The sequence below is a fragment of the Phyllostomus discolor genome, chromosome 8, assembly GCF_004126475.2.
Source record: "Phyllostomus discolor isolate MPI-MPIP mPhyDis1 chromosome 8, mPhyDis1.pri.v3, whole genome shotgun sequence".
NCBI classification, from domain to species: domain Eukaryota; kingdom Metazoa; phylum Chordata; class Mammalia; order Chiroptera; family Phyllostomidae; genus Phyllostomus; species Phyllostomus discolor.
The window spans coordinates 66,652,653-66,679,495 of NC_040910.2; the positions used below are offsets into that span (position 1 = coordinate 66,652,653).

Genomic DNA, 26,843 nt, shown 5'->3' on the forward strand with positions numbered 1-26,843 from the left:
TTTATAAGGCTCATGGGTCCTAATGTAGGGTCCTAATGTAGGGTCCTTGGGAGTTGAAAATGGGAGTAATGATTTCTAGGAGTGATTTTTAGTATTTCAAAAACCTAAAGAAAAGTGGTATGTTTGCCCAGAGGGAAAAGAAGGCTGCTTAGGCAAAGTGAACTATCACTTTTCAAGATTGCTGCTTGGATTTGTAACAACATGGTTTAATAGTGGTTGTCCTCATGAGAAAGCACTGGTCAGTAAGTTTATGTGCCATTCATTAGTCAAAGACAGACACGTGGGTTAATAATTCATGTATGTAAGGTCCTTTGGGAGGAAGACAAAACTAACTCAAAGATTAGATCTATGACAGTGACAGGTGTAATTAAAGAAGTCTTGGATGACTAACATTTGGGAACCATCCATCTGGGCTCTGTCCTGGTTTTGCCACGTATTTCTGGTATAGCCTTGAACAATTCCAATAGTCTCCCTGTGTTCTCAGTTTCCCACTTATAAAGTGCATCTAGTAATGCTTGCCCTCTCTTTGCCTCACTTTTAAAGACAAATTGGATCATGAATATTTTTATTCCAAGTAAATGAGCTAGCTGTGATAATGCTCTGTAAATTGAATTATTCTCTTTTTTAGGTTGACAATATATTACCAATTCAGTACCAGCTGATAGTGTTAGGGGTCTTCTCAATGTAACTTTGTAATACTGAAGACCTGGCTTGGGGCCTGCCAGAAGTGAAAATTTTGGAATTTCTCAGAAGAAGGGTACAATGGAAAATTCATAGTATGTCTATAATTACTGGTTTACTAGTGTCAAAGGAACAAGAAACCAGAAAACTGAAGGAAAAAAGAAGAAAAGAAGGAATTTAGGATTGTTGACCTATAGTGGGTTTGCCATGAAAATCCGGGATGTGCCTCTTCCTATCTCTGAAATTGAGATGTTAGAAAGAAGGGAGGAGGCGGACAGGTTAATCCCTCATGCTGTGTTCTGCTCAACAGCCAGCAGTGTGTGCTAGGGTGCTGTAGGGATAAGCCAAGTCAAATGAATGCGCTGAGGAAAGGAAGAAGGCTTTGCCCAGTCCACTTCTCAAAGCTATCATGAAGCTGCCTGTGGTGTGGGAACAGGAATTGCCCCCGTCACTCTTCTTGCTATGCAGGAGGAGAATCACAGAATTCAGGGATTTACCAAGGCTTTGCAGTAAGTATGTGGCTGCTGTGGCTTGGATTAGTCTGCAAAACAAATAAAGGCAGCACCATTCATAGACAGCTCATTGTAACTTTAAATTCATTTACATCGATCAGACCATGGAACCAGGCCACCCAGACATTTCATTCTGGCCAGTGGCGGCTTTCTAGGAGTTTCTGCAGAGGAGTCCCAGCCTCTCTGAGCCCTGGGTCCTCCACAGTCCATTTCAGTCCTCTAAGCTTGTTTTCTGTGTTCCAGGATAAGAAACTAAATGTTCTCCCCTCTCTCCCCTGGATGCATATAAATTAGCCCCACTTACACAGCAATGGGAGAGAGAAAGAAAGTGTAATTTATTTCCTTCGATCCTCCCAGATACCCACTCCCACACAGTGATGTCAATATTGTTAATGGGGCTGATTACGCAGGAGTGATTCGGGGCCCCTTCCGGGCTGTAAGCACTTTGAAACAGAATTTATGTCTGACTCTTCTGTGCTCTATGGGGCCTTCCTCACAGCAGATGGTCCAAATATTTACTAAATTGCTCTCTGATCACTGATTGCATCTAATCCATATAGCTGGGCATCTTTTTGCACTAAGGCTTCTGAAGTGTTTGGAATAAAATTATGTCATTTAAGATTCTACCCAGGAGAGGAATTCCCAAGGAAAAAATTGTAGGTGAGACAATTTTTGTGAGAAATGATGAGCAGATCCAAGGTCTACAAGGGGAAGATGCTGGCTCTGTCCTGCATCCTTTAGAAAGCAGAGAACCTTGCTGTGCTCTTGTAGCCTGGAGCCTGGAAGGGAGGTGCAGGGAAGCCGTTCCCTGTGAATTCGAGTTGATGGTGACAAAGAAGGCAATGTGAAATCTCCATTTTGGGAATCAGAGGTAAGATTTTGGAGGTAAATCCGAACAATAAGTTCTTAAGTATTTCTAAACTAACTTCAAGATTATTTCACTGAGATATTAAGACTGTTGTGAAAATGTGAATTTCACAACTGATATTACAAATGTAAAAGTGATTTTCAGCTCTGGCTTAGGTCCATGTTGCTGGCTGGAGAACCCCTTTCCCACTGTTTAAAGTTATTCTAGGGGTTCAGTGCTGGCCCCAGAACACTGCCTTTCTTTACTAAAAGTCAAGGAATAATGTCTTTAAATCCATTCAAAGCACCAGAAGGGGAAAATCCTAAATCTATAATGCACAAAAGTAAGAAATAAGGCAATGCTTAATGAAGTGATTAAGCGGGGTCATACAAGAGAATTTGCTGAGGACTCTGTTACTCATTGGCAAACTCAAAACCTACAGGATACACAGCCAAGGACAGGGAAGATATTAAATTAAATCCATTTGGACTAGTTTCACTAGTCAACTGAAAACGACACATGGTTTATTTAGTTCACTGGAGTCAGAGGTGTGGGGGGAACCTTAACAGTTTAACCATTGATTTGGCATGCAATTGAATTAAGATCTGCGATATAGGTAAGTCAGTGGAACTTTCCATTCTATTTGGTAATAGTGAGGTATAGATTATGATGTAGAACCTGAAGCCATTTCAAGAAACATTGGTTTATTCTTGTCATGATATATATATATATATATAAAATCTTTGGCCATAAAATGGCACAAAATGTTTTATCGTAGAAATTTAAGTAAGCACTATAAAAGTTCAAGTGATTCCTTTTGAATATTTGAGAAAAGAGTGCTGTGTAGAGATCAGAAGACAGGTTCTGGCCTCAGCTCTTCCACTGTGCACAATAGGAAGGGTGCATTTTCACAGTGGACAGGCCCTTGAGATGTAACCTAATATAAAACTCAAGACTAATTCTGCCCAACGATACCGGTGTGTTTGTTCACCAGCTAAAAGCAGTAGTGCTATATAATAATAACATAAGAACAACTAACAGTTCACTTGGCTATCAACTTTCACTTTTGGCAATTTGTGATGTTTTAAAATTTGGGTGAAGATTGCAAATATTTAAAATTCATTGATAAAGTGAATTTTAAGCACGTTGTTGAAAATGTTATTAATAATTTTGTTGTACACACACTTAAATTGTCACAGGTCTAATTTGCAGAAATTAGAACCACATTGTGTCTGGGCTTTGGAATATTTGAAATATGTCTTGGGCCTCCTCAACCTCAGTTTTACGAACATGAAAGACAGTGACTGGGGGTGTGGACTAGGTCAGAGGTTTTCAAATACTGTTCTGAAGAGAACCAGCTCTCTGGGGTAGACAACTGGGGGCGTCTAGAAGGGATGGGGGTGCTGAGTAAGTGGGGCAGAGGCCCCCACCCTCTTTCAGGCAGTATATGCATACACAATATGTCTATAACAATTCAAAATATTGAAAATCACAGAATTAGATAACTTCTAAGGATTATCAGATTTTCTTCCCTTCATTCTATTCTTTTCCTTCCACCTTATCTCTTTTGTTGTGTTTTAAAAAATTCAAATAAAAGAGTGAAGAAACAAGATGCCCTCTTGTGAATGTAATGAGTTCCACCTGGACTCATATGAGTATTTCTTGTCACCCTTTCTCCTGGAATTTTGTGTTTCCCTGAAGGGCTGTCTTGCTCACTCTTGTACCTATAGTGCCTGGCACCCTGTCCTGCAGAGAATCGTGCTTGAAATGGGTTGAATTCAACTAAGTTGGAAAGCCCCTGAGACTGTTAGATTCTCATTCCTTTCCCCTCTGAGGGCTGACACAGATACCCTTAGGGCCTAAGTAAACACGCTGCCTGCCCTGCCCTGCCCTGCCCTGAGTTAGCTTTCCTGTTAATCTCCAGTTGGGTTGAAGAGGCCAGCCTTCTCCTCCTCACCCCCACCTCTTGGCAGGTGGAGATTCTTCTGGGTCCAGCTTCCTGAGAAGAACTCAGTAGTCAAGGTTTCTCCAGGCTGGGCCTGTGGCATGCGCCTGCTGTGGCTGGGACATTTTCCCAGAGAATCTACACCCTGGGAAAGCCTGGTTGAGAGCAGGTGGCTGAAGACTATGGAAAACTTATGTTTAATTAACTTCTATCATTTTGCTGAACTAAAAAGAAAAAAAACCATTTCCTTACTCATAGGACTTTTTCCAGTAATTATTTTAATGATACAATAGACTATGCATATAAAATTTCTGTCAAGCAGTATTTCATTAATTTGCACACTATCTGATTCCAAAAGTCCTGGGGAACAAACTATTCTATCCTCATTGGACCCTACTACACAAATGGACATTGGCTTTCCCAACTGACATATAGGTGTTATTTTAAAGTGTAGCATAGGGTTAATTCCTATCTTATTATGTATTTTTACCAATTTCCAGAGATTTAATCTTATTAACCTCAACCCCCACCCCCCCAAAAGAAAAGTTTATTCTCATCCTAATGCCAGCTGTAAGACCCAGACTCAGAGGATTTAAGCACATGGGTGGAACTCTAGGTCAGCTGTGAACAGTTGGAGCTGACTTGAAGGTCCTGGTCTATCCCCTTCATTTGCCTTTATAGAATTAAGACAAAGAAAACCAGTGAGGGGATAGATTATTTTAATAATATTCAAAGCTGTGGCTCCTCACCTATTTAAGGGCACATAGTATAGATTATGGTCTGCTGAAAGGATCCTAGCGCATCTACGTTTGTCTACAATCTTAGTGAATAAATCCTGCCACTGAGGTAGGATTCCTAAAAACTGGCCTTGTCAGAGTTGAGTGAAGTTGGGTGGAATTTGTGCAAAGCCTGCAGACCTCTGTCTCTCCTCCATCCTGAGCACGGGCACAGGCGGTCTGACCACCATGAGCAGGCCGTACACAGGAGGGAGCTCCTGTGCTTTCTCATCATAGTTGTACACGTTGTTTAAGCAGCTTTGAAATAGCAGGGTGAGCTGTTTCTTTTGTGTTTAGCAAACTTCTAAAAAGGTTGTTCCACTATAAGCTCACTTGCTGTTTGCTGTTTGTAGGGTTTAGCCGTTAACACAGAGCTGCTTTTGAAATACAAAGGAAAAGTCCTGAAAAATCCTTAGTTGTGTTTTGACTCTGAATCACGGAATTATACTTAAAAATTTTAGACCTTAAATCATGGAACTCTGATATTACTAACTGCAGGACATTTTGTCAGGAATACATTTCTACTTGTTTCATACCAAACTCTAAAGTACTAACTATAACAGGGACCTGGATTTCTGCAAGTCATTATGAATCTTAAATTTTAAATTTTGTTGGAGAAAGTTAGAAGCTATTATCTAAATAAGCTTAAATTGTGCTTCATTCATCCAGAGCACTCTTTTTTCTATCTCTATTTCCTTTTAAAAAAGTGAACTTTAATTGCTAAATTGGTAGAAAATATCAAATAGACCTAAAAGATTTGATAATCTTTATTCTTTGACCCACATTATGGCCAGGTATTTAATATTATACCATTTATGCTAGAATGGTATTATTATTCAGTAATCTAGAAAGGAAGCACTTGGCAATATTGAATTAATTGTGGATACAAGTATCCCAAATAGAAGTGAAACCTAGGAGGCGGGAAAAGGTGATATGATTAATGGTTCTGGAAAGAATAGTGATTATATCCAATTTTAAAAGTAAGAAAAGGGTGAGGGATGCCCATAGTGAATTGTACTTACACTGAAATCAAACCTACCACAATGTGAAATTTTAGGGAATCAACCCCTTGTGGGTGAGGAGCATTTGGGCCAAAGCATCCAAAATCTGGGATTTCTGATGACACGGATTATATGAAGATCCATGGGCTTAGACTAAATGACCTCTGAGGTGCTTTCTAGTTCCCAACACCCACAGTCCCACTGTAGTAAATCAATAAATAGGACATGCAGCTACTCACATGGTATTATGCCTTGGTTGGCCAGTTGTTCCTGGGTCCTTCTCTGTTGAAGTCGTAACTGCAAAACTTAGAAAAAGAAGTGTTAGTTTGTGAGTTGGGCCAAATGTGATCATAACCACTTATATTTACATCATACTTTTTTGCAAAGCTCTTCTCATTTTATCTCCAGAGCAGTTGTGAAAGTTTATGCATCTTTTTATCTCTGTTACAGACATAGAGAAAGAAGGAGAAGAGGAGCTGAGAGAGTTGCAGGGTGTTTCAGAAAGTTGGTAACAACCTAGAATGAGGACACTTGTCTCCTCTTTAAAGTGAATGTTATTTTCACAGCACCATGCTCCCTCTGTCCCCACTATGCACTTGGAAGATAAATACCATCAAGTTCTTCCTGGAATTGTCCTGTAATTTCAAGAGGGAGGACAGAGTAAAGAAAGCATAGGCTTTGGAATCTCACATGGGTTTACATTCCATCCCTAGCCCATTCACAGGTGAGAAACACTAGGTAAGACCTCTCTGACTTTTGATTTCCTCATTTGCAAGTGGGAACAACGCCTGCATATAGTGTTGCCACGAAGTTTGAAAAGACAACCGATGCAGGTGGCTTAGCAGAGTGCTTGGAACAAAGTCAGTCATCTATGAATGATATCATTGAGACTCTGGAATCCATTTATAAATTCAAAGAAGTGCTACTGGAATCATGCTTTGCTTAGAGAAAATACAACATTGTGAATTGTCCAAACTATACTCTATTTTATAAATATTTATGTTACTATCCATAGCACAAATAGATTATATCATATACATGTATACATATAAGTAGTATATATATAATGAGTATATGTGTATATATATGAGTGTATTGTTTGAGATTTTTCTCTTTCCTCTCACCCCTCTATCCCAAACACATTCTATCTTTCAATATCTATTTTCTTTCTTACAGGTATTCCATTTTCTCAGGGAGATTCTGGGTGTAAGTTACCTACACTGGAAAAGAAGGGGATTTCTCAGGGGCTCAAAACTATAATCTATGAGACATAAAAGGAACGTGGGATTGAATTTAAAAAATACCTCCGAAGACATACAAGGGTAACTAATTGAAAGCTGTGCCAAGAATCCTTTTTGCCCAGGAACAAAAGGGGGCCTAAGGCTCAGTCTAACAGGGTTATTGGTTTGGGTACCAAAGCAGGAGGTCAGTCTCTACCATGTCCTCCTCACAGTGGACTAGGCACTGGTTATGGGCATGGGACTGTCTCTCTGCAGGTGCGAGCACAAAATGGCATCTTGGGAGACCACAGGATTGTTCAGATTGTTAGCGATATCCAAGAGAGTTCAGAATCCTTCATTGTCTGAAGCTAGCTACTAGCCATCCTGTACCTCTCTGACAATCCCTAGAATCAGATCAAAATACAAGTGTCAGCAACACATCTTTTCCCTGTAGGCTGGGCTCACCTGTGCATCACTCAGTCTAACAGAAACCCATGAAGGCACATTGGGAGGGTACCATTGAGAATGACCTAGCCTGGGAGACATGCCAGCACCACGAAGGAAAGACTCCAAACTTAACTGTGAAAGAACATATACTCAAGGTTACAGTGTGAACAAATGCAACAGCCCTTTCTTGAAGACAAGCAAAAGAATATTCATTAATTAAAATTAAACTAAACCACACCACTTCACACATGTTAGGATGGCTACTATATGTGTACAAAAAGCAACAGGTGTTGGAGAGGCTGTGGAGAAATTGGAATGCATGTGCACTACTAGTGGGAATGTAGAAAGGCATCGCCACTGTGAAAAATAGTATGGCACACCTCAAAAAAAATTAAAAATAGAACTACCACACAATCCAGCATTCCCACTTCTGAGTATATATCCAAAAGAAGTGAAAGCAGAGACTTGTATGTCCATGTTCCTTATTCACAATAACTGAAAGACTGAAATAACCCAAGGGTCTGTCAGCAGATGACTGGCTAAGCAAAATATGGTATATACAGGGGTGGGCAAGAGTAGATTTACATAATCAATGAATTAGTAATATGAGAATAAACTCTGCTTTGTTTACTCACAATTGTAAACCTACTTTTGCCCACCTTGTATATACCACAGAATATCAGCCTTAAAAAATAAGGAAATTCTGACACATGCTACAGCATAGACAAAACTTGAAGGACATTATGCTAAGTGAAATAAACCAGTCACAAAAGGACAAATCCTATATGACCCCACTTATATGGGGTACCTAGATTAGTCAGATTCATAGGGACAGAAAGTAGAGTGGTGGTTGCCAGGGACTGAGGGATGGGGGTGGTGGTGGGATGAGGAGTATTTTCTCATTGGTGCTGAGTTTCAGTTTTGCAAGATGGAAAAAGCTCTGAAGGTGGGTGGTGATGGTCGTCACACAAGGTGAATGTTTTCAATGCCACTATGCTGTACATTTAAAAAATGACTAAGATGGAAAACTCTTCAGCAGAAGCTATAACCCCTAAATCAAACACTTCTAATTATGTAATGAACATTTGTGAATGCAGATGTAAAAAAAACCCCATTATTTTAAAAGATATCTGCTAGCATCTTCATAAAGTATGATGAATTTCACGGTATCTTTCAGTTTAAGACAGACTTAGGACTAGCCTAATGTTAGAGAATAGAATTGAGTTGAGGTTAAAATTCAGGTTAGTTCTGGACATGAGAATGTTTATAGACAGATAAACTTTTAGATTGTGTTAGTCTTAGGTTGAAGCTTTAAGCCAGACCTAGAATTAACCAATGAGTTAGAATTTTAGTGTTTTTGCTTGTTGTAACATTAGAATCGCAGTTATACTTGGCTTTATAATTTAGTTTAAGTTAAAGATATAAATGAATATTATGGTCAGAAGGAGAAGTAGTTCTTGTACAACCACCATGTTTGACTCTAATGTTTGGTTTGAGTCTTGAATTAAAGTTAAGTTTGCAGTAGAGTGAGTGGAAAGTGTTGAAATTTGTGTTTGGTTTGCAGTTAAAATGGGTTTAGCATTAAGTTTCTTAGGTATCTATTTGCAAACTAGCATAAACACTGTGCTCTTCAATGAGCACGAGTGAATGATGAATGGCTTTTAAAGGAACTACTCCATCCAAAACTGTTTGTTAGCATGTTAAAACTGTAATGGCATTAACTATAATATTTTTTGAAATAGAAAAAGTCTGTTGCCTACTGTATTCATATTTAGTTAGAAACACATTCTAACTAAAAAGTTTTTAAAAATTTTTAAAAAGGTTAAGATGGTAAATTTTAATTTATGTGTTTTCTAAAATTTTTAAAAATAAAACCACAGATCAATGTAAAACTTAGTTCATTAGAATAAACAAATTCAAATGGATAACTGAATATCAGAAGTAATAGAGTTAAAAACAAACTACTAAGCCAGAGGATTGAGCTGAGCTGTTCTCTTAGAGTGTAACACGAGGTGGGGGGGGGGTACGGGGGGGTGAGGGGGGAGGGGAGAAAGAGTGTAAAGGGAGGAGAAAGCAGATCAGTGTGTATTCAAGGAAGAAACATTGTGAAATATAGAAAAGCGTCCAGAAAAAAATACTATTGCCAAACTAGAGATAACTATTCTTAATACGGGATGTGTGTCCTTGAGGCCCTTTTTTCTACGTTTATATGGGATCATATTATGTTTTCCTTCACTAGCTGCTTTCTATCATTAGTAATATATCACAGATATACTCCCATGTTATTTAATGCCATTCAAAACATACTATTTTAGTAGCTGCATAGTATCTTATTTTTTGGTTATTCTATAAGTTATTAAACCAAATGCCCATTATTGGATATTTAGTTTGTTTCCAATATTTTACTATGAAAAAACAGCAATGGGTACTCTTGGTAGTTAATTTCAGCCCACACCCTCAACATTACTATAGGATGGATGACCTCCTAGAAGTGGAGTTGTCCCACTTGAAGTGTCAGATTCAAAGGGTTGTGGTCGGAAGGCAAACAGCTCCGACCACAACCCTGGAGGTTGTTCCAATTCTCTTCTTGCTAGCAAGTGGCTGGCTCACCCACTGCCCTTGGCCCCACCACTTTTCTCGCCTGGAAGCTGCTGTGCTTCTCTCCAGGGAAGCTGGTGGCTTGGCGGCCAGTGCGGTGCTCCTTGCCTGAAGAGAGTGGTCAGAGATCCAGGACCAGGAGGATCTTCGCAGTGTGATCTGTCCCTGGGTGGCTTCCTCTCCAGGTCTGGCAAAGCTCCAATGCCAGAGGTGGAGCATGAATGACCCCCATGTCTTTCTGTGGCTACTCCCTCCTGCTTGGGAGGGGCCCCACACGCCTGGAAGCAGCTTGTGCTTGGGTGAAGCATCCTTTGCCTCTGTGCACAGCTGTCCTCAGTGCCTGCCTGGCCTCCTTCCCTGTCCGTCTTTTTGGGCTTTGCTGAGCAGCACCTGTTTTCCTGTGTTCAGCTTGCTGTGGCCATTTGTGGCCCCGGACCTGCTGGCAAACCTTCACTGACCCACTGTGTCTACAAAAAAACTGAGGGGAGGGTTGCATTTTGGTCCCTGCCTCCACTCTCAGTTCTAGCCACCTACATATGCCAGGTATTTGTGGGGTTTCTGCTTCACGTCCTGTGAGGCCATATGGTCATCTCTGGGTGATGAAGGCAAGTGAGTTCTTGGTGCCTTTTCCACTTCATCCTAGTGTGTTCCTTTATGATTCTGACACTCAGCTGTCAGTCTCCGTTAGCTTCCAGAACAAAAGTTTTTTTTTTTTCAAATCTACTTTTGTATTCCTTTGTCAGAATTTTAAGTCATTCATTTGCACTGAAGTCACCTCTTTTTACTCGGAAGTTCTGGGCTCTTGAGTGTGATTTCCTCATTTGCCTGGCTATACTTTTTCAGTGCTACATTATTTCAATTATTCTAGACTCATGATAGATTTGTCTGGTAGAGAGAATCTTATATTATCCATTTTTATAAATGCTGCTTGACTACTCTGGTCTGCCACCCTCCCCTCCCCACACCCAAATAAATTTCAGGACCAGAGAAGCAAGTTCCACCACCACCCCAAGCACCACCTTCCCAAAGAAGAGGGAATATGTTACTTTAATATTTTATAATTATAATTGTGAACTCTAGTACATCAGAGAAGCAGCCCCCTACTTAGTGATTATTAAAGAATATATAGAAACTTCTGGATCCACTATAATGAAGGACCAGAAATAGACTACCTATATGCGGCTGGGGCTTAGGCTGGGTACCCAGCTCAAGAATGGGAATTAGAATATCTCTGCATACCACTGGTTACAGCCAGAATGTTTGACTTGCTGGTGCCAGGCGAGGAAGATCCGGGTGCAATGGTGCAGGTGTCTTAAGAGTTTCAGGTTGAAGAGGGGGGAGATATCAGGATTGATGGACAGTGTCACATTTCTCATCACATAGACAGCCCCTCTGCTATGTGCCAGAGCTGGTGGGTAGCACTTTCTTAATGAAGAAGGAAGGCAGCTTGATGAAGCAAGGGTGTTGGGAATGGAAAACATAGACTCAACCTTGACTCCACTGCACTGTGTGACCTGAGGCAAGTTGTCTCCATGTCTGTGAGCCCTGGCCTGCTCATCTGTGTACTGTCATAATATTAATACTAGCCATATATCACAATTACAGTTTCACAGAATCATTGTGGAGTTAATGAGTTAACCATTCCCTAAACCAGGGGTGTCAAACTCATTTTCACTGGGGGCCACGTCAGCCTCACTGTGGCCTTCAAAGGGCCAAATATAATTTTAGGACTGTGTAAATGTAATTACTCCTTAACTAGGGGCAAGGAGCTCGGCGCTGCTGCTGGGCCAGATAAAACAAGGTGGAGGGCTGGATTTGGCCCGTAGGCTTGTGTTTGCCACCTGTGCCCTAAACTATACGAGACTACCTTTCTATTTTATATTGATAGTGGCTCTTTCAAGAAAAAGCCCATCTGTTTGGTCCTGGTAATAGAATCTGAAGAAAAAACGGAGTTTAAGTTGCAGCGGGAGCACTGATGTATAACTTACAAAATGTCAGCCATGCCCAGGGCTTCCTGTCTCTGAGGGGAGGTGGTGCAATTTGGGAAAGAGGAATTTGTATGAAGAGGGCACTGAACACATGGGTTACCTGAGATGGGAAAGGCAGGAGACAAAAGAGGAGTGACAGAAGAAACTGAGGCATTCGCTCATGGAGATCACTTCTTTCGTCTTCCTGTTTGTTTCTTTTATTTCTCCTCCCCACTTCTCTGGCATTGACAAAATAAAAAGTGCTAGTCTCGGGTCAGAAGTTTTTATACAAATCATCTCATTGAAACCTCCCACATATCCCACAAAGAGTGTGAATTATTATTTTGTGTCACAGCTCGTAAGGCCCAGAGGGTGTAAATAGCTCACCCAAGGCCGGAGTTAGAAGTGAGGGAAACACGTTTTAAACCCATGGCTTTGGACTCTAAAATTTTGCCTCATGGGTACAAATTCCAAATGGAACTATGTGAATGACAAAAGAGTAACTTTTGCCATGTCATACCCTGTGTTTGCAAGGAACACATTGGGGGCAAGGGTCGGTCTTTTCATGAAGAATTAGGATCCACTAGAACAAGAGGAACATTTCATGCTACCTCCCTTATAGGTAACTCAACATAAGGGACCCTCAGTTCAGCATCACTGCCACAGTGTCTCCAAAGCAACAATCATGAAGGATATCATTCTCTTTCTGGCAGCAGGGTGACTGTTATTAACAGACATAGGTTACAGGCCCAGTTGAGTATCCAATTAGGAGGAGGCTCCTGAATGCTCCCAGGCTCTGACGTATCACACAGAGTTGTTGCCATGGTTTTGATGAGAAGTATTGCTTTTCTGAGGATTGCAAAACACTTTATGTTCCAAACCCATGCTCGCTCATTCCTGACAGAGTGGAAAATGTGTCTCCTTGGCTGAAATGTTCCTCTTGAGTCCAGCCCAAAGATGACATTTTTAGGAAAGTTTGAGAAGAATCCTGTGGCTGTTACTGAGTCACGATAGAGTAGAAATGGATCTTTTCTATTTAAAGAGTTCTGTGCTACTGTTTGAAATGTCACATTGCTAGGGAACGGTGGAAACGGAAAACTTTCCATTTGTCATCAACAAAGAAAGATCATTACCGAATGTGAAACAATGGAGCTGAAGAGAAGCTCAGTTACCTGTCTAACTGAAGTAAGAAGTTGATGGGAATTTAATTTAAGATTACTGGCCTGAAGAAGCTCCACTCTCTAAAAAGAGAGGGCTCTTCTGGAATACGGCACATGCGATTCTAGACCCCATTCTGCTACTACATAGTTGTTACTTTAGACAGGTGCTAGAATCTCTCTGTATCTCAGCTTCAATATAAACCCAAAGAAGGTATTACATTTTATAGATTAGGTCAGTATTTCCCCAATTTACCTCATGGGAATTACCTGGGCCAAAAAATAAAGAACAACCACCATTTCTTTTGTCCCTTTCCTGGAGATAGTAGTCCAGTAGGCCTAGGGTATATTGAAACTATATTTTAACAAACATTATGGGAAATTTTGAGGAAAACATAGTTTTAAGAAATAGAAATAAGCAAGGATATAATGTGTGAAAGCAAGACCACATTTGAATAGTGTTTTGTGCCTTGCTTTTTTACTGACAATATATTACTACTTTTTGTGTGAACGTCCCTCATTTTTAATGGCCACCAAGTATTTCATCCAATATCTTTTAAACTAATGCCCCTTTACTATATATTTAATTTCTTTCCTCCAGAAATGATGTATCATTTTATACTTCTGTTAGGACTATACAATTTCACTATATACCATTAGCAATAGATGATGCCAGTAAAGAAGAATAAAAAGCTAATAAGTTATACAATATCTCATTGTATGAACCAAACATGTTTTCATGGATTTATTGACAATTACTATCTTTTCTTTTATGAACTGCCTGATAAAATGCTTTGCAAATTTTTCCATTGAAATTTTTTAATTGTAGATTTGGGAGAGCTATTTATATTTCGAGCACATTAAACACAGTCATCTATGTTGTAAATTTCCACTGATTTTTATTTTGTCATTCAATCTTGTTTGTGAAAATTTTTGGCATTTAACATTTTTATATGTAATCCATTAGAAAATTTTTATGATTTCTATTTTTGGTGTATACTTAGAATATCTTTTCCATATCTAGATTATATATTCACTTAAATTTTCTTATTATACTTTTTTTTAGTTTTTGCATTTGACTTTGCAATGCATTTGGAATTAATTCTATATATAGTATTAGAAAAGACTTGTATTACTAATTAAAGTTAAGCCTTTAATTAGTTAAATTCTTAACTAATTATTCTAACAATTTTTATATTAAATGGATTTTAGATATTGTGTATGTCATAAATATACATACTTACAATACCTTGAATCTATTTTTACTTTTTCTTTATATTCTGACCTAAATATTTATTTTGTTTAGTGGAAGGCTGGGTTGATACTTGACTTAAAGATATAGTTTATAGGGTGTGGGAGTCTATTGGAATTCCCTGAATCTCCCAGTTACACAAACCTAGTTTAGATTCTCTAAACCAAGCCTTTAGAATGATTTCCAAATAATTCCAAAGATTCAAAGAACCAAAAAGGAGAAAGTAGCTTCGGCCCAACAGAGGCACCATGTCACATTAAGATAGTATTTTAACTTGCTTAAGTGTTTGTTATGTATTTGCCTGAATGTTTACATACAACAGGAAGGGAAAGTTTCATCAGATGAAATCTGAATATGAATCAGTGCTGAAGGTACTGATGATTTTAGGGGAAAAGGGAGCAGACAATAGAGAAAGCAACAATGGGGGAGAGATGGAAGGAGGAAGTAAAGAGAAAACAACTAGGAAAAAAGGTTTAATTTCTTTATTGTGAGTGTGAATATGTGTGTGAGAATATCTACTCCAGTGATGGCTATTAATTCATACATATTTAATAGAAGATAAAAGACGCATTAATCCAGGAGCACACCAGGTCCTGCTCCATGAGGGAAGCATGAGATAGGCCAAGTGTCCTGGCAGAACTCTGAATTAATAAGGCTACACCTCTGCCTTCATCTTGAGCTGTTTCCCTGGGCCCAACATGGAGGTGATCCTAATTCTAAAAAAAGAAGGAAGGAAGGAAGGAAGGAAGGAAGGGGAAAAAGAAAAGACAAAAGAAACCTACTTATGCATGAAAGATTTGCTCTAAAAACTTCAGAATGAATCTGGCTATTTGGTCAACTGTTTAGATAATCGGAAGCAGCAATTCAGGCAGAGAGGAGGTGGTGGTGGCAAGGTATTTCACCTGGGCTATGTCCCCTGCTGTAATAAGCCAGGTTATTGCCCATTGTTGGGAACTGCCCTGCCTGGTTTCAGGAGCTGTAACCCCACCATGGCTAAGGCTAAGTAAATGACCATCAGATCATAAGCCACTAAGGAGACAAAGCTTATCTCCCTGGTAGGGGTGCTGCCTCTGCCTCTTTTACTTCACCCTGTCTGGCCTCCAATGCTTGATTGGTTAGCCAATGACAGGTAAGGCTCCTCAAGGGAGGGGCAACCTAAGATAGGCAGGATCATGTGGGAGGGCCCCAGGGAAGGACTTGGGGGCTACAGAAAAGGGGCAATGGTCCCTCGCCCCTTGGCTTTGACATAGTCTGAGTCCTCATTCTGTCTGTGAGAAGTCTCCTAATCTCCTGGCTGCCTTACTTCCCCTGGCTGACTTAAGCCTGAAACAATGCTGGTGGTGGGGGCAGCCCTGTGCTGGAGAGCGCAGGTTCCCTAGGGTGGCCAGGCCTAAGAAAGAATATGTAAAATCCTGTGAAATCTGCTTTGTTTAGAATGCTCTCAATTAAATGATAAGGGTCCAAGCAGGGAGTGAGTTTGTTCCCCAAAGTTTTATGGCCCTTTAACTATCTGACCCTGACTCAAAATAGGTCCTCTGAGTTCTTTGTGTGTTACTTATTGTTTGATTTTTACTGCCTGATAATAATTAATGAGCTTTATGTATACACCCCGTATTCCTCTGCAAATTGAATCCAATAAAAGCTTCTCAAGACAAGGTCAAGGAGTTCTCCTCTTGAGAGGGTGGCCAAGGTGTGCCAAGACTTGCTCTCCCCCTGAGAGGGAAGTCATGCCATCCCTTTTCCTCCACAGGACTCAGTAGTTTGTGTGAATTTATTTCGTCTCATCTCTAATGCTGTGGACACTGCGGACTGGTGTCCAAGTCAGCCTATGCCCACCTCAGTTTGGGCTGTGTTGACAAAGCTGGTGGGTCCAACTGAAACCCAGAAATCTCTCCTATTGTCACTCAAGGTGGAGAAGAGCTGTTTTTCCCCTCTTGGTTGTAGGAAAATTTCCAATTTTCCAGTAATATTATTGTCCCCAAATGATAATACAAGATATATTAGTGGTTCCCAACTCTCTGTTCATTGTTAGTTCTTGTTGATTCTTTTTGATCTAGATGACATAGACTCATCCAAAGAATCTCAGAGAAGTTACTGGGATCTGTGTGTTAAGCTTATATTTGATTCATCCAAATTGTCGTTGCTAAGAGCATCACCCTTACCCATTACTTCTTCCATGTTGCAAAATACACTGCTTTCTGAAGACCATATTATTCATATTTGATTAATTTTTCTATTCTACCCTCTTCCACTCAACTTTTTTTTTCTACCAAATCCTTCACTTCCCTTAAACAGATTTCCTTTAGCCTCACTTGGCCTGCTGCAGCCTACTTGCCACAACCTCTGCAGCCTCTAAGAATGGTCCTACTTTTTCAAGGAGCACCAGAATGTCTGGTCTAAAAAGACATTTTTTTTAATTATAAATTAATGTGTACTTAAACTTTGCCAAAGTCATAAAATAATTTATGTTTACTGTATATGTAGTAAATCATATTTTGGGAGAAGAAATAAGTATAAAATTATGGAAAAATAGTGATTGGTAAAGAAAATAAACAATGCGTACTCATGGTAACTAACCATATATTCATCATCCACAGAGTCATCTTCCTCTCTTTCTTCTAATGTTCCATGGACTCTGGCAATGGCTCTTCCTTGATGAGGTGGGGAGATGAAAATAACTCCCCAAATTCTACTAACTAAACTTAAGTGTCATGCTCCCCCAACACTTCAAAATAATAGTACAAGGATTTTATCTCTCTGGGCTCCAGCCCCTCTACCCATGAAAGGAAAGGCTAAGTTAGAATTAGGTGTTTTCAAACTTTAAAAAAAAAGCACTGGAAACATTTTTTAACTGAAATATAACATGAAAGGAAAAAAGCAATAGCAAAGGGGTGAGCAATGAAAGCAGAACTTCTTGTAAAATGTCAAAGCCCCATGGAGCAGAGTTTGAAAATCATTAGATTGCATGATCTCTAAATCCCCTCTGACTTATATTATTTTTATGATTTAGATGTAAAAAAAATATCAAACCTCCAAAGAGATATTGCTTAGAAATAGATGGGGTGGTTTTATCCAGGAGCAAGGACTGGGGGTAGATTATGGTGCCATTGCACTAACATGACCCCATATTCCCAACTCATCTTGATCTTTGAACATTCCTTGTAGGAGAGTGAAGCCTCAAGAGCACAGGAGAGTCTCCGATTTCAGCAGAGGACCAAGCCCAGGTCCCTTAGGAACAGCAGTGGAAGAAAGCCAACTTTAACATCAGGAGATGGTGGTGGGCTTCCACTACCTTCTTACAATGGACTCTTGGAAACTGTCAGAATCTTCTATGCCCTGCCTAGCAACCAGCACCCCTTGGTAACTACACAATAATCATTCCATCAGGCCCATGATACTGCTTGTAGTTTCATTGCTTTATACTTTTTCCATATTCTGCATATACAATAAGCCCTATGTCTAAATGTAAATTTTAATAATTTAAATGTTGGACAATAAGATGCTAAATTCCAGAATTTCATAGAAAATCAATGTGAATTATATTTAAAAATATGACCTGCATCTGAATTCAATTTTGGCTTCACACATACACAAAAAACTTATGAGTAGTAATTAGAAGGTTTCTCAAATTTCTGTTTGACACAATGTATCAATGGGATGTCCCTTGAAAGTCACATAAGATTCAGGAGGCCTCTCACTAAATAGCTATGTGACCTTGGTCAAGACAGTTACCAAGTAATATGGTAATACCAAGATTTTAGGATGACCAATCTTGTGCTAACATGAATGGGGACAACACTGCTGGCTTAAAGACTCGGCATGATCCATGCATAAGACAAAAAAGTCCACTTGGACATAGTGGGAATGAGGAAAGGAGGGAAGATTCGAGAAATGAGTTACTATGAAAAAAGTTACTATGTCTTGATAATAAATTAAGGAAAGAAAGAGAGGGAGAGAGGGTGAGACAGGGACAGGTGAATCAAATTTACATGACAATTTTTTAAAGCAGACTTTTGCAAAAAAGTAAAACAACAAACAAAATGATTGCTACTATGATTTTTCGTAGCAAAATTGGGAGGGCTGCCAAGAGCCTTTGAGGTTATGCTTTTATCTGGAGACTTGACAGGAAGGCGAACCTACTAACATTATTCATTCATTTAATAGTTTTTGATCTCCAACTATTCTTCCAGGCACTGTATTAGACAGGGAAGATTGCTGTGAATAAAGCTGGCTGGGGCTCTACCTATGTAAATTTTGAAGGCAAGAGAGAGAAAAGGGTGTTAAACAACTACAACTGTGGGATGTCATGAAAAGAGAGTTGCATGTGGTTTGGGAATTACAGAAGGCTGTTCTGGCTCTTTCTCCCAGGAAACTTAAATAAATAAACGATGTTGTTAAGCCCACAACACTTCATTTGCTTCTTCCTAGTTCCCCCCAACAACAGCTCACGTGCACATGTACGAGTCATTTTTATTTCCTAAAGACTCAGTGTGCCCTATGAGAGAGGGAGATGCTGACAGCAAAGTTACCAGAAGAGTGAGGAATAAAAGAAACAAGTGACTAGTGATAGCTGACTTTTATTCTCTTCTGAGTAGTTTTTTTCCCACTGGGTTTATAAGGAAATGCCCCTCCCCCCTTTAAAAATTTGTCATGGATGTGGTTTTCATGTAGCTAAGATGTTCCCCCTGGGATGCCTCTCTCCCTTACCACAGTTTTGGTGTCAAAGATGGGTATCCACCAGCCCACACTGGGCTTTTCCCCAGGGATTTTAGAAGTGGGCCTGGGAGAGAGCAACCTCAGTAGCTGTGGGGTGGTCCTTTCTGAGCACATGGACTGGGGAAAACAGGAAAGCTGGTGTAGAAAGAGGGAGAAGAATGGAGTATTGCTGAGAGCCAGGGAGGTGAAGGTGTCCAGTCCCCAGTTCCAGTTTACTTTCCTCCACATCCCAACCACATTCCTGTTGCTGAGTTCCACGAGACATGCTCATATCTCCATAGTAAGTGCTCTTTTCTGCTTAAGCTTGTTCAAAATTTCTATTATTTAATTCTCAGTTGTTTGCAAACCCAGAGGCTCCCTACTGCTCAGTGTTGAGAAGGGGCATCCAGTGGTGGTGGAAAGCTATGAGTACAACCAGAGCTTTGAGATCTATTTTCAAATCCCGTCCTGCCAAAGACTCCTAGGTATGTGTACTTACAATTTGTAAAGGTGGCTGAAACATATACACCGGAGACAGACACTGGCACACCCAGGAACCAGGTTAAGCATGTCATGGAAACTAGCTTGGATGGCTGTGTATATGGTGTCCTCTCTATACAGTTCCAGGTAAACACCACTAGCTCTGGACACAACAAAGCATCAGCCAGCTAAAGGCTCTTCCCTTAGAAGGGAAGTAGTACCTGTGCATAATTTAGTCCTTGAACTTCTTTTTTGTGGAATCCTACCCTGGTTTTAGCTGGATCAACCTTTATGCACAAACCCTGACATTGACATTGTTGCCTTTAAGGACACTGTCAGACGCAGGCCATGAAAAAGCTGCTGGCCAGGGGATGAATGATATCCTGGAAAGTAAAAAACAGGACCATGACTGGAGGTTTCAGGCCACTTCCAGAGCTGAGAGCCAATATTGTGGGACACAAATTTATAGCTCAAACTTTCCTCTTCTTGCCCAAAGGACGGCCCACCTACAAAATTCTTTCCTCAACCTGGTATTATCTGAATCTGGGAAAAAAGTCACCTTCCATATGAGTAGCCTGAGCCACTCAGCATTCTGATTTGTTCTTCCTTGGGGTACACAGGTATCAAGCCACCTGGTGAAGAGGAGACAGGGCCACCACTGACATAAAGCTGGGAGAATGTGGCCCAATAGGTCTTGTCGTCTATGCTGTTTCTGCCCCAATCCTGGCCATGTTTCCCAAACAAGGCTGAGAACCAGAGATTATTTTTGTGTGCAGTGCTGAGGCCTGAGAACACTCTGCTCCTTGCCTTCTGAGTCCAGGTACCAATAATAACTGCTCCCTGGTCAACCATTGCCCTATGTGCTGATGCACAGCCAAATGGTTGCAGTGACCAAGAATGACATTGGCCCAATTAGCTACCCATCTATTGCTGGCAGCAGCTAGAGAAGAGGAAGCAAAAATGATGCTCCTATCACTGAAGGAGCCCTTCATAGTTGGGAGGAAGAAGGAGCCAGAGGGGAGCTGGTCTGGCCATGGTGGCCCCACAGGTGAGCAGGCCTGCATGGGAGAGGTTTGGCAGGCACACAGCGCTCTTTCTTCACCCTAAGAGATGTTCTGAGTCTGCTTCCAACAAAACTGAGAATCATTAGCTCAGGCCAGCTCCTGGCACTGGGTGTTTGGAGGGTAAAAATCAGGAGAATATTGAAATACGAAGAGCCCTAACTCAGAATCATTATGCAGTTACTTCAATGATCAGGCCTCAGGCAGGGTCTAAAGTTGTTTTAGGAGGATGTCTGTTCACACAAACACTGGGAAGTCATTCCTTCCCTAAGCACCACACTCTGTTTGTCAAAACATTTGAAGAAAACTAATTCATGCCTCAAAAGGAATTCTCTCTCACTCACAATGCTGCCAGGTTTGTGAGCTTAGGGCTTTTATATCACAATATCTCAAGTCACTAGAGGGAGAGGAACGTGGACCTGAAGTGGAAATGTGTTGGGGCTCACCATGTTGCAGAGGGGGCAGGATTAACAGTGTGCATGCTCTCTGAGAGGACAGGCCGAATCAGATGGCTCCAGCCAGCCCTAGCCATTTTAGGTGCCTGTGAGAAGCAGTCCATAGGCTCTGAAGCCAGGGATTCTTGAGTTCAAGCCCCAACTTTTCCATTTATTAATTGTGAAATTTCCTTAACAGGGAGGTGCTTTGGTTTCTCCATCTTGGAGGGGGGGGCAACAGTACCTCCCTTTAGGATTGTTGTGAGGGTTAAATTAGTTACACATGTTTAGAGTGTGCCCAGCGACAGAGAACTTCTGGCATGCTCTGCTGGGCCTGCAGTGAACCTCCCCAACTGCTGCCTGCATCAAGAGGACAGGAAAGCTCAGGGCACCCTTTCATGACAGCTGCCCCATGCGGATCATTCTCCAGCTGTAGGAACTTTTTCTTCCACCACAGACAGGTCCCTGAAGTACAGAACAGAAACTCAGCAACTGACATAAACAATTTCAAACAATAATCTCAGAAGACAAATCACTTCATTTGGGCATCAAGATTCCTCTCTGAGGCTTTCCCTGCTTGTTTATGTGTTCCATGGCTAAGCGCCACAAGTGAATTAAGCAGACGCGTGTGCGCCCTGACACAACAGGAGGAGCCTGAGAGGGGAAGAACTTGCTGTCTGACTGGCTTTCCTTGAAAGCTACTGCTGGGGAGGTCTGAGAAAAGGGACTCTGAGTGATGCCTCCTTGTGTGCAGCTGTTCACTGAGAGAGGTCAGGAAACCTGGGGCCCAGAGATTCAGGTTCCAGTTCTGCTCTGCCATTTGTGTGTGTGTGTGTGTGTGTGTGTGTGTGTGTGTGTGTGTGTGTGTGTTGAATTTCACCAGGTCGTTAACCCTTTCTGAACATTAGTTTTTCATCCCTATTAGGAGTATATTGTTATAAGGTACTGTTATACCTAAGTGGTAATTGTAGACATCGAAACAATACTCCTTTAGCAGTGATACATTACTACACAAATATTAATGAAGTTAATATAGGTACTCAGTGAATAATTGGATGGGAATTGGAAAAAAAGGGGAATTAGAACTTGAAACAAAGGGTGTATTTTATGAGGGCAAGGAAAGGGAATTACCTGTGAATTAAGGGGGAAATTTTCTTTCCACATTGCTGTAGTCCTTAAATATCAATTAAGTTCTTGTGAGAGTCTTGGTTAAGCCTATGTACTATGATAGCGTTTAGAGCACGTTAACTTTTCTGATTGTAACACAAATGCATGCTCATTATACAGAATTTAGAAAGTGGGCAAAAGTTTCAGGGTGGAAAAGGAAACTAATGGTAATTCAAGCCTGTAGGGATGACCAACACCTGCTAATACTTTGCCTTCTTTCTTCCAACTCACAAACATGTGCATGTATATAAAAATATCTACTCTACAATTTCTCAAGAATTTGGATTGTATTACATATGTGATTTTAAAAACTCCTTTTTGCATTGTACACATAGTTTCATCTCATTAGATATTCTTTGAAAGTACCACTTAATAGTGCTTTCAAAAAAGTACATGTTATATTACATTTTCAATGTATTCATTCTCCTTTTGTCAAACATTGTATTTTCCCTTCAATTTTTCTGTAGTATATATAAGACTACAAAGTACATATTTCTTTGACCCTTCATGTGATTATATGTGTGTGTATATAGACAATAGACATGTATATGTATTATGCATTATACACTCACACTGTTCTATGTACTATTATTACATTATCATTTAATATATTTTACTATTGTATATATTAATACATTTATATATCATACATGTGTGTATATATCTATGAAAGTATGTACATTTCATTAATTTATTATACCTTTAAATTTTGGGAAAATAGTTAATGCATGCATGTTAAAATTACTTTGAAATGTTAGAAAATAATCTTGGCCTGTTTTTTTAAACAAGGTTTTAAAGCACCCAAACATAACATGAAAGAATATTTTCCATTTCTGAGGCACTCCGCAGTATCAGGTTCTAACCTATGTGTTAAGACCAGACCCTCTGCAGACACTGACATTCCATTAAGCCAAAGGCTCCCTTGCAAAGCCTAGCCCTCAGTCAGGTCTCCTCTCCCAGTCAACACTGTGTTGACCTGGATGAATTTTCACGTGTTCTTCTAATCTGTTTCCTTCAGTCTTAAAGCCAGTGCAGATGGCTACAACATGCAAAGAAAGCTTGAAGCAGGAGGACCACTTTGTGAGAGAGCCTCTGGTTTGAAAGCCAGGCATCTGCACTTTGCAACCATTGTGACTCCCTGGATACAAATTCCTCAGAGGGGTCATGTAGGAAATTTGATTCTGGGAGCCCAAAGTCCAAAGTTCTGGTGCTAAATCTACAGAGTGACCTTGGACAAATTTCTTAATGTTTCTGACTGTTAGTCTCCTCATTTGTATAACCAGTTTTACAATCTCAGAGTCTGTGTGAAAATAAAAGCACATTAAATGATATGACTTATTTTATTTTTTTGGTGAGGAGAGTTTAATGCACCATAAAAATAAAACGTGTTAAAGCACCAGGGACATACAGGGAGGAACTGAATTGTCTGACATCAGGGCAAGAGCTGGAGGGGCAGCTTTCTCCCAGATAGAAGTGCTGGCAGAGGTCATTGTTCCTTTGCTAAGCCCTCCCCCACAGAGCCACCAGACAGGCACCATATCTGAGTCTCTATCAACCTGGCTTATACTGTTTGCTCCATGCTGGTGATTCCCTGAGGCCCAACCCCACCCATCTAAGCTGTTTCCAGTGGCGTTTTGATATGAATAACTTGTCCTGGCTCAGGCTGCAGACTTTCTTAAAATCTCTCAAATAAGTAGCACCTGGCCTTGACAGGCCCCATACCACTTGCTAAGTGGCCCCAGGCCTGGCACTAGTGGAAGCGAGCCTTGGTTTGAAACTTGACCTCTTCCCAGCAAGTCCAAGCCTAGCACAAATAGTAGCCATATCCAGATCACTTTGTAGCTCATGCTGGTTGGCCCCAGGCATGGGTGGTGGCTGGGCTTGGCTTACACCTCTAGGAAGGCCCCAGAGCCAGCTCCACCAGTGGACAGATTTAGACCACCCTGGAGTACCCACACAACTACCAGCACCAGCAGCACACTCAAGGGGTGAACTCTGCAGGCACCAGAGCCCCTACTGAAGCCAGTCCTACTCTGTGGGGTGGGCCCCTGCACAGCATGTCCATGGTGGTCTCAGCCAGTTCTCTCAGCCAATTAGCCTGGAGGATAAATTCCTTCCATTGAGGTGCCAACAGCAGTCAAGGCTCAACTATAACAGGAGGGTGTACATAGCCCATGGCGGGGAGGAGCATACCTGGAGCACCCAGATCAGGACACCAGGGAGGCTGTGCCACTGAGCCCCACAGGACACCTACTACATAAGGCCACTCTACCAACCAGGAGATGTAGCATCTCTACCTATTAAATAGAAAAAAACACAGGGAAGCAGCCAAAATGAGGAGACAAATATTTCTCAAATAACGGAACAAAACACAAGAAAAGGACCAAATAAAATGGTGACAAGCAATCTCCCAGATGCAAAGTTCAAAACATTGGTTATAAGGATCCACAATGAAATGAGGGGAATGAATTTAGAGAGAACTTCAACAAAGAGATAGGAAACATAAAAATGGAGCTAGAAATCATAAAAAAAAAAACCCAGTCAGAAATGAAGAGTACAATAACTGAAAGGAAGGATACATTACAGGGAATCAAGAGTGGCATAGATAAAGCAGAGGATTAAATCAGAGATTTGGAAGACAAGGAAACAGAAAGCACCCAAATGGAATAGTAAAAAGAAATAAGAATCCAAAATATTGAGGATAGTTTAAGGAGCTTCTGGGACAAATTCAAGTGTACCAACAGTCACATCATGGAGGTATTAGAAGGAGAAGAGAGAAAGCAAGGAATTAAAAACCTGTGTGAAAAAATAATGACAGAAAGCTTCTCTAATCTGGTGACAGAAATAGACATACGCGTCCAGGAAGCACAGAGAGTCCCAAATAAAAGGAACCCAAAGAGGACCACACAAAGACACATCATAATTAAAGTGCCAAAAGTGAAAGACAAAAAGAGAATTTTAAAAGCAGCAAGAAAAAAGCAGTTAGTTATGTACAAGGGGACTCCTATTAGACTGTTGGCTGATTTCTCAACAGAAATTTTGCAGACTAGAAAAGATTGGCATGAAATATTTAAAATGATAAAAGCAAGGACATATAACCAAAATCACTCTACCCAGCAAAGCTATCATTTAATTTTTTTAAAGATTTTATGTGTTTATTTTTGGAGTGAGGGGAATGGAGGCAGAAAGAGAGAGAGAGAAACATGAATGTGTGGTTACCTCTCACATGCCCCCTACTGGGGACCTGGCCTGCAACCCAGGCGTGTGCCCCTAGGCTGGTAATCGAACCAGCGACCCTTTGGTTCACAGGCCAGCACTCAATCTACTGAGCTACACCATCCAGTGCAAAGCTATCATTAAGAACTGAAAGATAAAGAACTTCCCAGACAAGAAAAAGCTAAAGAAGTTCACCACCAGCAAAATAGTATTTCACGAACTGTTCAATAGTCTTCTTTAAAAAGGAAAAGACCAAAAATGTGAATAATAAAATGGCAAAAAAATGCATAGCTATCAACAGTTAGTTTAAGTGAAAATAGATTAAATGCTTCAATCAGAAGATATATGGTGCCTGAATGGATAACAAAATAAGACCTTTACATCTGTTGCCTACAAGAGGCTCACTTCAGATTGAAAGATACACACAGACTGAAAGGTAAGTAATGGAGAAAGATATTTCTTGAACATGAAAACAAACAAATAAAGAAACAAAAGCTGGGGTAGCAATATTTATACCAGCCAAAACAGACTTTAAAACAAAGTCTATAACAAGAGACAAAGAAGGACTGGCAATTCCACTTCTGGATATCTATCTGAAGAAATCCAAAACACTAAATCAAAAGACATATACATCCATATGTTTATTACAGCATTATTTACAATAGGCAAGATATGGACACTACCTGTGTCCATCAGTAGGTGAATAGGTGAATGGACAAAGAAGAAGCGGGGTGGGTGTGTATACACACACACACACACACACACACACACACAAAGGAATATGACTCAGTCATAAAGGGGAATAAAATGTTGCCATGTGCAATGACACAGGCAGACCTAGAGGGTGCTATGCTGAGTGAGGTGGGTCAGGCAGAGAAAGACAATGCCATATAATTTCATTTATATGTGGAATCCTAAAAAACAACAACATCAAATTAACCAACAGAACAGAGCAAAAACAGACTCATAGATACAAAGAACATTTTGATGTTTGCCACATGGGAGGGGGCTTGGGAGGATGAGGAAAGAAGCTAAAGGGATTATGAAGTACAAATCTGTAGTTACAGAATAGCCATGGGGATATAAAGCACAGCATAAGAATTACAATCAGTACTATTACAATAACTATATATAGTGTCAGATGGGTATTAGATTTATTGGGGTGATCATTTCATGAGTCATATAAATATCTAATCACTGGGTTGTACACCTGAAACTAATATATTGTATGTCACCCATAATTGAAAAAGAAAAAATATTTAAAAATGAAAAAAAAAGGTGTTACAATTTAGCAGACTGCTCTAGTAGCTGCCTGATCCCAAACTTTGTTTCTTCTGGAGAGAGCTTCCCGCTTAATTTTAGTTTCAGACAGAACAGTATTTTCAAT

General features: G+C 40.4%; 1 protein-coding gene across 1 annotated transcript in view; it reads right to left on the reverse strand.

Annotated features, from left to right (window-relative positions):
- The window catches only part of MYOCD (myocardin), an 87,890-nt gene that overhangs the window by 46,767 nt on the left and 14,280 nt on the right, over window positions 1-26,843 (reverse strand). The window contains exon 2 of the mRNA XM_036032966.1: window positions 6,002-6,067. Within this exon, the coding sequence (XP_035888859.1) occupies window positions 6,002-6,067 (66 nt within the window). The remainder of the gene's footprint in view (window positions 1-6,001; window positions 6,068-26,843) is intronic.